Source organism: Echeneis naucrates, chromosome 12 (genome assembly GCF_900963305.1).
Source record: "Echeneis naucrates chromosome 12, fEcheNa1.1, whole genome shotgun sequence".
Taxonomy (NCBI): domain Eukaryota; kingdom Metazoa; phylum Chordata; class Actinopteri; order Carangiformes; family Echeneidae; genus Echeneis; species Echeneis naucrates.
This window is the reverse complement of record NC_042522.1, coordinates 4,872,935-4,884,581: the sequence shown is the minus strand read 5'-3', so window position 1 is coordinate 4,884,581 and position 11,647 is coordinate 4,872,935. Positions and strand designations below refer to the sequence as shown.

General features: G+C 40.0%; 1 protein-coding gene across 1 annotated transcript in view; it reads right to left on the bottom strand.

Moving 5' to 3' along the window:
* Nucleotides 1-336: 336 nt before the first annotated feature.
* Nucleotides 337-11,647, bottom strand: part of nsmfa (NMDA receptor synaptonuclear signaling and neuronal migration factor a) — a 31,177-nt gene continuing 19,866 nt past the window's right edge. Inside the window, exons 7-15 of the mRNA XM_029516306.1 lie at nucleotides 11,230-11,319; nucleotides 8,087-8,217; nucleotides 7,371-7,454; nucleotides 7,140-7,173; nucleotides 6,171-6,241; nucleotides 5,478-5,557; nucleotides 4,578-4,680; nucleotides 1,452-1,527; nucleotides 337-434 (exon numbers count right to left, since the gene is read on the bottom strand). Of these exons, the coding sequence (XP_029372166.1) occupies nucleotides 337-434; nucleotides 1,452-1,527; nucleotides 4,578-4,680; nucleotides 5,478-5,557; nucleotides 6,171-6,241; nucleotides 7,140-7,173; nucleotides 7,371-7,454; nucleotides 8,087-8,217; nucleotides 11,230-11,319 (767 nt within the window). The remainder of the gene's footprint in view (nucleotides 435-1,451; nucleotides 1,528-4,577; nucleotides 4,681-5,477; nucleotides 5,558-6,170; nucleotides 6,242-7,139; nucleotides 7,174-7,370; nucleotides 7,455-8,086; nucleotides 8,218-11,229; nucleotides 11,320-11,647) is intronic.

Genomic DNA, 11,647 nt, shown 5'->3' with positions numbered 1-11,647 from the left:
TTCAAACTCAATAGGCAGAGAGAATTGATGTGGATAGTCCCGTTGTGTCTACTTCTTCCTCATTCTTTCTTATATTTGTATTCTTTTGGCCCTTTTTGTTAGTCTTTAAAACTTAATCTGAAAATGAGGAGGAACAGAGGCGCAGCATAATTTAGTTGGTCTTCAGCCATCTTGTCCTGCTGTCCCTCTCCCAGTGACTCTCCAGGATCAAAGCAGGTATATTGAGCTGTTGCTTCGGGTACTACGGGTTGAGCAATGTTCAGTCATTGGATCAGTTTGAACAGGTTCCTCGTGGCACTCGAGGGCTCCTCTGCACCTTTCATTCTGCTGTCTTTGTCACAAAAAATCCTCGTAGTCCAACAGTTTGGAGTGCTGGCGTGTCTTCCAAAGTCGGTACAGGCGGAAGTCAAAGTACATCTCAATCATCTCTTTGCCTTGATTGGGTAAGACATGAAACATTTTAATTCATATTTTAGGGAACAACGATTTTTTTAGGAAGAAACAATATTAGGGCAGGATTTTCTAAACCAGCAAATTAAAATATCGCCACACCTTATATGAAAACACTTGTATGAGGTACAACTTAGACTTAGAAAAATGGTTTTATAAGACCTTCTGTTGCACTAGAGGAACCAGATGAAAGACATTAAAATGTTTTAGGAAATGTCGGATCAGGTATTTGGAGAATGACCCATGGGCAGTACAAGTAAAAATATCTTGGCCTTTACCATGATTGTGACCTTGTGTCTCCTACCTTTACAGGACGTGTAATACGAAACCATAAGAATATCCCCCCTCAGTAAGCATTACAGTTTTTCAGTGGTGACGGAAGAAATTATTTGGTTTTTATAGGTGGTGTCCTGTGCAAATTGATTCTGTTATTGGTGTCACTGTAAATGTCCACGTGTCATTCATAAATCCTCAGGAGGACAAAAGTCTGTGACTTTTTTTTTAATGGACATGTAGCGGCTGATGTACTAAGATCCCATGGGGCGAGGGATCATTTTTCTCTGGACAACTATAGGTGAGCGTTAAGAGGCTTAAAATGACGATATTTGGCTCAAGACAAAAGTTTTGAACCCTTTTGTGATGACCTGTGTCCCTGCACTCCCACCTGAGGCCATGGAGGAGTGGAGTGGGTTTTTAATATGGGCAAAGTACCAGAATACTTAGTACTTAGTACTTGCACTTAGTATGAAGTTTATATGACTTAGCTCTTGGACTTGAACATCATATCAAAGTAGCAAGGATAGAGAGAAAATGTGTGCATGGACTGGATGCTCATATTTGAATTGATGGAGAAGCTAATAAATCAGATATTTATTTATTTGTTTTTTCAGATTTGTCATATTCCTCCCTCAAGTGTTACTGCTTCACATATGACATCTTCTCTCATTCATGTGCGGGTGTCCTTGTGATTGGCATGTTTGAGTGCATTTGCTCACACCCACCCTGTGCTGACAACTCCAGCGGTGACTCAAACTCGACAGAATAAGGCCTCATCAGATTCTTCAGTTTCTGGAACAGCTGTTGGACCGAGATAAGAAACCAAGCACCAATTGATTGCACTGCACTTGGACACGCTCACAGCAGGAGAACCCGCATCTTCAGACATAACACACAATCATACCCAAATACAGCAGTGCGGACAAAAACTGACAAGAAATTCAGCTCAGTTCTGCCAAAGAGACATTTGCACATCCATCCTGGGAAGGTAACAAAGAGGAGAGGAAATGTTGCAAATGCGTTCGGTTTTCTGCCATGATATGACCTTCTGTAGTATCATGAAAAATGGCTTGTCAAAAGGAGAGCAATGTGAGCAGCACGAGCACATTAAGGAATACAGGAAATTAACTAAGCAATTAAAGTCCTAATGTCTTCACTGAAGTTTTAATGTGAATTGTGCAACATTTTTTTCAGTTGTCTCTTCTCATTGTCATGCACATCAAACTTGAATGTCATTGATGCCTCGGTTGGATTTAATCACGAGGCATCTCTAGACCTTCCTGTCAGTGAAATCAAAGGCCAAATTCACCTTTTTCTTTTTTTTATACCGCTCAAAATGAGGTGGTAAATAAAAAGCTGCTTTCATCCTGTGTGTTTTCACTTTGAAGAGGATAAAAGAAGATGGTTAGTTGCCAGACGTGGAGGTTTGGGAGATGCAGGCAGCACAGCTCGTCTGTAAGTGCAAAGAGAGCTGCAGGCAAATAACAGATCTCATGATTGTTCGATTTCTGCCTGTCCTGGGTGGCACTTAGTGGCTGATATTGCCGGGATTCTTTCATATTTTGTGATGATAAAACTTAAACATGGTTGAAATTTTCTGAAAACTGGGTCACACTACATCTCTTTCCTGCTCACCTAAATCCATCTCCAGCTTTTGTTTTCATTTCTATGTCCTCCAAACTGTGTTTCAAAACGACCGTTACAATGTTTAGGTGCTGTGCTCTTAAGTGGAGCCTCTAGTCCAACCTTCACATGGCTGTTTAAACACTACTTATCTGTAATCACCACCAGTTCAGCAGCTACTTAATTTTGCATTCAGATGTGTTGTTTCCATCACTTGGTACATTAATTACAATTAAAATAGTCCAGAGCACAACCCCAGATATTTGCATGCGATATATGAACATACATCAGCCAGTGAGGCAATGGCTTACTTTCAAATGTGTATTAAAAAAAACATGTGCTGCCTAGAGTGAAGCATTTGGCAGCATTTGAACTGTTTAAAAATTGGTTGAATAGGGATTCCAGCAATGAACAGGTTTACAGTTCAACATGCCCCTGATGTGGGCTGTCGTGTATTTGTTTGGCGAGGGTTATGCTAAAAAGTTAAATAGCAAAATTCATTAATTGTATTTTCTAACTGTGCTGAAAAAAGTGCAGTGTGAAGCTATCATTCTTGAGATTGTCCCACATCACTGGAGAAAAAAATTAGCCACACCCAATTGGTTGTTTTAGGATTCACACTCTACTCAAATGATTGCATTTGTGTCTGCAGCAGTGCAGATATCAATGATGTGCAGTCTGTTCTGCTGGCTGCCAGACTGTCCATCAGCGCCAGAGATCCACTTTATATAACAAAGCATTTTGGCAGATGTGGATGGAATCGGCAGTTAGGTCAGACAAACACTGCTGGCTATGGTGTGTGTGTGTGTGTGTGTGTGTGTATGGGTGATTTGTTATTTGTTATAGTCAGGGAGTGACTCAGTGTCACTCAGTTTTTACCAGCATTATTACCCAGAGTGAGATGATAGTCGCTCAGGTGGAATAAGGCAGCGAGGGAGAAACAGGAGATTGATATGCTGATTATCAGACAAAGGCTGACAGACACAGGCACAGCAAGTGTAAATACAAAAGCAAAGAGCAGCAATCAGGGAAATGAACACAAAGACACACAAATCGAGAGCCGTAAGCATCAAGAAGTGTAATGAATAGATAACTTTCAATTCTTAGTTTTTCAATCAGTTTGTGTGGCACAGATTTTGACCATGATGGTGGACTGACACTGGAATAATAGATTATTGGTTTTTGTTATTAGTAGACCAGATGTATTGCACATTTAATAGTCCAACACCATCAGAATGTGAGAGAACTGTATCTGTGAAACGAAATAAACACTAAACAAACAAAAGTAAGTCTCGGCAGTTCGCTCAAGGTAGATTATATACATATTAAATAATACATAGGAGGGACATAGTTTAAAAGGGAAGCAGAGAAGGCCACCCACGTCAAACACCCCCTCATCACAGGAGCAAGTCCGTGACACCACTTGTTCCCAACCTACAATGGTGTCCTATTGTCCCCTCCCAGGAGATCTAACAACCGCTGACACTCTGTGACAGGTGACTCATTACAACAGCCCGACACGCTAACAAGTGACATTTACGATAATGATCCCAGACAGATTAAATACCTGGCTCCCCCAGGTGCCCCACCACCCCAACCAAGTCCAACTGTACCTTAATCCAACATGTCTGGGTATTTCTAGTATACAGCACACATCTAAAGCCTCAGAAACAAAACCAGTATACCTTACATATGATAATCACAAAGCAACTCATGAGACATAAGACAAGAACGTGCCCAGTCTAGTGGATGAAATTAGCTCATCCAGTGTCTTTAAACTTCCACTTTTTAATTTTGTTCTCAGAATTGTTTATCATTTCATTCAAAGAGAGTTCAGATTGGGGGAAAATTTGTGTCAGTAAGTAACAAAGTAAGGACACATTTTGTTCAGTGCAGACCATCAGCTGCTGTCTCATTACCATGCATCACTGGAAGAACAGTAGATACTCGAAAAGAGCCGGATTAGAGAAAAATGGATGGTACCACACAGCTAATGAGCTGTAAAGACTTTCTCATTCTCCTCAGTCTGTCAAGACAGGTTGCTGTTGGTGGGGGGTGCAAATTTGTCCTGTGTTGTAATTTAAATTGAATTGATGCAATTCATTGCTTGGATTAACTTTTGGGTTAATCCATGGCCTAATTTTTAGTGCCATTTGTTATGTGTCATTTGTTATTGTAGTTACGGTTTTTCTGTCTGAACACAGTGTTTTGTGTGTTAGTGTCTATACCTTTTCTCCATTGGGGTTGCCCTGGACATAGCATCCCATAATGTGGATCAGGTTGGGTTCTGGGTTGACTTTGCTCATGAAACGACTCAGTCGCCTCCAGAATCTGACCATAGACAAAGGTAGCAGTCACGTGGATATCCAAAAACAAAAGAACAAATCTAAAATGACTTATTTCCATTCACCACAGCAAAAAAACCCAAAAAACAAAACAACCAAAAAAAAAAAAAAAAAAAAACTAAACCCAAAAACAACATCTGTCAAATATAGACTGCATGAGTAACTTTTTTAAATATTCTGTCAAGTCATTGGCACTCTTTACTGATTTGCTGTCTTGCTTTTGCAGTGAAGCAAGAGTTTTAACAGAATATTTTGCGAAGGAAATTGTGGAACAGAAAGTGAGCCATGTGTTTATATTCCTGAAACAAGCAAACACCACATATTCAAGTATGGCTCCCCTGGGAGAGACAGATCACTCAAAAGTAGGAGTGTGTTCTTATAACTGACAAACAAATGTAGGGAGAACATTGTACAGTCCCAGTGGAACATTTCTAATTTAATCAAGTGGGAGAGCTTTCACAGAAAAACATTAATATACTCTGAAAACACAGCAAGGAGCATTTAGCTGACAAATCTGTTTCAGGGCATGCGATTCTTTGAACACAAAATGAAAATGAAAAGGAGTCCGTTTATTCTGAGTGAAGTGTTGATGTGAGGGACTTCTAACACACCCCTTACTCTGATCACTGGTGCAGTTAAAGTGTGCAGTATGCTAATATTGTTCTCAGTCATGTTTTCTATGTGTTGACATGGAGATTGTTGCTGTCAAGATATATGATGATAGAAAGCTCAAGCTAAGATACGTTAAACACAGATGGACCCAGAAGTCTAGTGATAACTTACTGGCTCATGTCCTCCTCCTTTTCTACCTTGGCAAAGGTTGCCACTTTATTCTTGAGTAAATACAGATGACCAGGGCCACCCTAAGAAACACACACAGGCGCAAAACACACTTCATTTTCAAGTCCTTCTCCATCAAGTGCTGGAGCCAATCCCAGTGGACCAAAACACATTATCAGAACTGCTAATTTGCCTTCCCTTAATTAAGATTTTAAGCACTGAGATCCCAAAAGGAAGGTATTTAATAATGCAGTCTAGCTAATTATTCAGGTCGTTCCTTATGCAGTGTGTGAATAAACAAATATGACTCCACGCTGGGGCAGCACGGCAGCATAGTTATTAGCACAATAAAAAGGTTGCAGGTTCGATTTCCGGGCTTGGGGCCTTTCTGTGTGGAATTTGCATGTTCTCCCCGTGCTTGCATGGGTTTCCTGCCACCGTTAATTGGTGACTCTAAATTTTTCCGTAGGTCTGATTGTGAATGCGAGTGGTTGTTGGTCTCTGTCTGTCTCTGCACGGACTCATCACATCATCACTCATCCAGGTCCCCACCTTTTCCCAGTGTGAGCTGGGATTGGCTCCAACACTCCTTGCGACCCGGAAACGGATAAGCAGTAGAAGATGAATGGCTGAGTGAGTGACTCCACGCTTCCATGCAACAAAACACAATTTTTCCCCTTCCTCTCTTTGCCTCACCTGACAAAAGATGAGCATCCTCCAGAACTTGCATCCTCTCCGGTAAGCTGTGAGCTTCTTCTCTATTTCCTCTGTGAGATAGAAAAAGGCTTGGATTTATGTAATTGACAGGGACCAAAGATGGAGACAGAAAGGAATGGGGAAAAAAAATCCAAGAAACAACGTACAGAGAGACGGAGAAGCAACAATCACTTGAACACAAAATAAATATCGTCTCTGCATGGTGAGTTTGGATACAGATGGAGTAAAAAACAGCTGAGACACTCCACAAAGAAGATGAAGTTTAAATTAAATTGAAGTGCGAACCTGAGACAGCAGTTAAATAAAATCAAAGTCAATGAAAGACAGTAAATTGGAAAGCTGAAATATACAGTACATGTGTAAACCATTTATTGGCAACCTTTCAATCAATGTGAACTTTAGTCCATTCTGAGTTTGCAATGAGTAAAAGAGGCTAATTTTCAAAATGCAAAGACTAGCTGATGTCATTTTGTGGGATTTTAACTGTCTCCCATGGAGCAGATGGTATTAGTCTGATCTCAGCTACATTTTCAGAGTTTTGAGATGTGCAGGTATAAGGTTTAGCCTTTACCTGCAAATCAAACAGTGACCTTTAACTCTCACGGTGTGAGTCACAGTTTAGACTCCAGCTGGTGCAGTTCAACTTCATGACCAGAAATCAGCTTTTCCAGAATCATATTCTCATACTTTTAAATTAATAAAGGTTAATATTCCTCGGTGTTGGAAATTATGGCTATTTCTATTATTACTTATGACTAATAAAAAGAGTTACACACAGAAAATTCAGCAAGAGCTAATTTTAACATATCACATATATACAGCAATAATTATTATTATTTCATATTGATCACTTAATGATTATATTTAAAAAAAAAAAAAAAAAAAAAAAAGGAAAGGAATGAGTGAGGGTCTTCTAAAACAGAGTTGAACAGACAGATCCAAACTTACCCAAAATATCATCAAAAGTTGCATGTTCATGGTCCTGGAAAAAGACATTCATACAAAACATTACCATTCAGTATTTCAAAATATTAATTCGGTATGCCATCTGAGAGAAACGTCTTCAACAGACAGGACTTATCTGAAAGAATCAATAGTGTATAACTGGCACGTCCGTGTGGCTGTAAGCCTAACGGTTGCTGCATGCAGCATGTCAGTGCTTCATTGTGTGTGACTCACATAGAGGATGGGGATAATGGAGGGGTCATCCCTGCGAATTATTGTGGGAACATATTCCGCCTTGGGGACCTTAGAGGAGATCAGCTAAAGGTGAAGTAGAAACAAAGGAGGATCAGGAGAGATTGGGTGGGTGGGTTGGGGGAGGAGAGGGGGGCAGCAGTTTGAGAAAAACAAGAGAGAGAGAAGGGGACAAGAACAAGCTCTATCACCTTGCATGTCTGCAGGGAAAGGTACAGCTCTATATAATATGCACAGTGCTACAGCAGGAGTACTTCAGATGCATAGATATGAATATCATGCTCTACTGTAGTGCCAAGAGTTTGGAATAATCTATCAATATGCTATCGTGAAGAAGAAAACATTTCCTAAAATGACTCACTTACTTAAGAGGGAAAAATTCTGATACCTTTCTTCACATATTTTTAAGCATTTACTTTAAAGTAGACAACTGTGATTGATTTTCTTCATCATAAAATGTTCAAGAAATGACACTGAAAATTAGGAAAAAAAACACATTCATTTCTTTTTGTTCATTACTGAGGATACATGTCAAAGAAATCCAAAAAACAAAACACTGGCGCAACCACCAAAGAATTTACTGGAATATGGAAATTGTCAGCTGGAGGGTAATCTAACATCTTAATTAAAGTAACAGTTCCAGACCAGATACCTGGTAATGAAACAATCTGCAGATGATTAAGATCCTTATCGCCTACCATGATTTTGGGAGGTATAAAGTCATCTCCCTCACAGGCAAGCTGCTCCATTGCTCGCTCCTCCTCCCAGTCTATATTGTCATGAAGACCTCCTTCATCCATGGTGCCACAGGAGGTCTGCAGGTCTCCGCCTAGGAGAGAGCATGTGGAAAATGATTTGAGATAACAGGGTGTAGGCTAAAGTGTTGGAATTAGAGTGGGAGAAGAGAGAGGTGTCAGAGAGAGAGGGGATATCAAAGTGGAGGGAGGATGTGTCCAGTAAGTGGAGAGAGGTGAGAGTGTAGGAGAGGAAAACAGATGGCACTGTTAATAATGGTGACAAGAAAATGACAGATGGGACGGGAAAAAGAAGAGAGAGACTGGCAGAGGCAGAGAAAAAATGGCTGATAGTACTGTAAATGTTCCCGCAGGATTTCTGGCATTACCAAATGTACATTATGAAACTGGAATCAAAAGGCAGCTACTATCTGATGGTGCTTGAAGTCGCGTCTCTCTGACACGTTATAATGCAAACGACAGTCTATTCATCTCTTGAAAAGCCAAATGGTTAAATGCTTGTGAGTCATTGGTTTCTTTTTTTTTTTTTTTTTTTTGCTTTACGTTTCTCTGTACACAGATACTTTAAGTGAATGGAGTCCCAGTAAATGAATCCAGCCCAATGAGAAACAGACTCTGTAATGTCTGTAAGGACTGCGACCAAACAGTACACTCTACTTCACGTCAAGTTTGATCAACATGCTTTCTCAGGCTCATCTAGCCTGAGTTCAGCTGACTCACATTTTAAAGGCAGCAGGTGAATTCACATTTCTACAGCATTCACACTGTTATTTTTAATTTTGGAGAGAAATACAGCTCATTAACAGCAACTTATTATCAAGCTCTGAATGATATATTGTCTTGGCTGATAATGGACTATTTTTGGGTGAGCAAACTTTTAGTGGCTGAAAATGAGACTATAATTAACTCCTTAATTGTCAGAAATGGTCATGAAGATGGATATAAAAAGTTGGCTCCTGGAGATAGTTATGGGCACAAATTCTAATACAATAACAAATGTCTGTACCTTGAGTTTGTTTCATTGAATTTCAGTTTGCCTTTACCAGTCAGTTGCTTCAGCTACCAAGCAACACTTTTCAGCACAAGCTATTTACATTTCTGATCCAGTGTTCACTCCTTCACTGGATAATCCTTGCACATTTGTTTTTCATTTTTCATTTTGATTGGTTTAGCATTCTTCAACTGAATGTTAACAAAGAGATGTCTGATCTGAATAAATGGGATAGTTACAGCCTTTGTTACTGTCGCGTAGAATAGAATGTAGAAGAATAGGCTGATCGATTATTATAACTTGGCTGTGAAATAGTTATTATAATATTAATCTGTTAATTATCAAGTTAAAAGGATCCTTATACGTGTTTGTCCATGTTCTGTTTAGGATTTTAAAACATCTCATTCGAGGATTTTTAACCCCAACATCATCAAAACTCCAGTCAGTGTTCTCCAGTTTCAGTATGTGCTAGTCGTCAATAAGTGGTCTAAATCATCTAATAAAACATTTTATGCGCTCAATGAAAGGTGGCGGTGGTGGAAGGGGGTTTGAAAAGGAGAATGGAAGAACAGCAGGTGAAAAAATGGAAACGACAAGACAAACAATTAATGTCACTCCTCCAGAGAACAATACCTTTCCCTGAGGAAAGGGGGAGACTAAGGGATCAATCATGTCTTCAGCTGCGTTTATCTTTCATCACACTCACAGACACAGACACACTGATGATGGAAGTGACGAAAAAACATAAACAACAGCCACATACTCAGACACTGACAAAACAGCACATGCAAACGTTGTATGGTCAAAACCCTTCAGAAACCCCGAGATGTGCATCACACAGGTCCTTGCATTAACATTTGTACCACGCCACGCTCAGACCGGGACACATGTTCCAGTTTGGAAGACATACTCACAGAAAGAGAGAGCATCACAAAGTTGAAGAAAGAGCCACGGTCATAGGGAAACAGACGGACAGGGGTCAGAGTCGACAGCAGGGACGGTCAGTTTGTACATGTGACTGTGTTTCATGTGCGGGTGTTTCTGTTTTTCTCGAGCCATCAAAGCCCGGAACTGCTGTGAGGATGAGATGTCACCCCTTTTGCAACAGAGACGCTCTCAACACATAAAGTACAGTGTTCAGTTACAGCACGTGTCCTGCAGTGTCCTTGCTGAAAAGTTTAACTCTGAAGTAACTAAATCGCCACTTGCATTTCATGCCCTCCGTTTGCTTTCCAGCATTTCATGTTGTGAGGCATTGTTAACAGTTAACTAATATTGCAATAGAAAACTATTTAATTACTGTCTTCTATTTAAGATGTTTTCATATTTGCAGGAATTTGAGTTTTTCTTTTTTGTTGTTGTTGTTGTTGTTGGTGTGTGTTTGTTCCCCTGACATGTTAAATCATGGAGGGAAATGAAGCAGTTGCCTAATTGTCAGCTCTTGTTCATATATCAAAGCTTTCATTACAAGCCCCTTTTTTTATGGCTGACAAATGTTGCTAGGAGGGTTTCCACGGTTGAGTCACAGCGGAAATAAATTAATGATAAAAGTACTGAGTGAGCACAGAGCAAATGTAAGCTAGCATCAATCTGTCTGTCAAGATGTGAGGACATAAATGGACGTATGAGTAATTTATAGCTAGCCACATGGTATATAGACCAAAATATACTCTCACTCCAGCTGGTCTGGTAGGTCATACACTCTAGAGAGAATTAGGAACTTTTGATACAGCTTTAAATTGACTTTTCTTGTAGTGCAAATGATTTCAAGCTTACATTAGCATTAATGTGACGTTAATAAACGTGTGGTTTTACAGGTTCAGCGTGCATGTTAAAAAGGCAAACCGGGAAAGTAAAAGCAAAAATCCTACATTTACTATTGAAATTCATGAAATTCATCGTTCTTGTTCACATTAAAGCTGCTTACTCTATGCTTGCATATAAGATTAGTTACTTCACAGTTAAAGCCTTGAATTTTTGTCTGCTCATGGCAGTATGAAGGAAGTATGTGAGTCAGCATCTGTGTGGCTTTGTGTTAGTGTGTGTGTTTTCCTGTGTGAGCACATGCACGTGGATGAGTCTTTTGTCAACTCACTGTCTCTGGGCTCATGAGGAGAGTCATTCTTGACAGGGGTGGGGTCACTCCAGGAACGGCTGAAACTCTTCGACCTACGTTCAGCGAATGCTAGTGCAGGTGGGGGGAGAGATAGTCACACGCACACACTCGCACACACACATGCGCGCGCACACACTAACAAGCCAACAAACTGCTTGTTTCCGCTGTATACTCACAACCTAAAATACATCAAGTACAAAGGCGAATGCAGCTCAAAGTGCACAAATATAGTGCGCAGACAGTGCCATCCCTAGACTGCACAAACTCACACACAAATGTCTGCATATACGTAGTGTCCAACAAATGCACACATACAATACAGAAACAATTATATATCATAATCATCCAAAGGATTTTGCTTTTTATGTGATTGTCAGTATGTATTTAAAAGGATGCT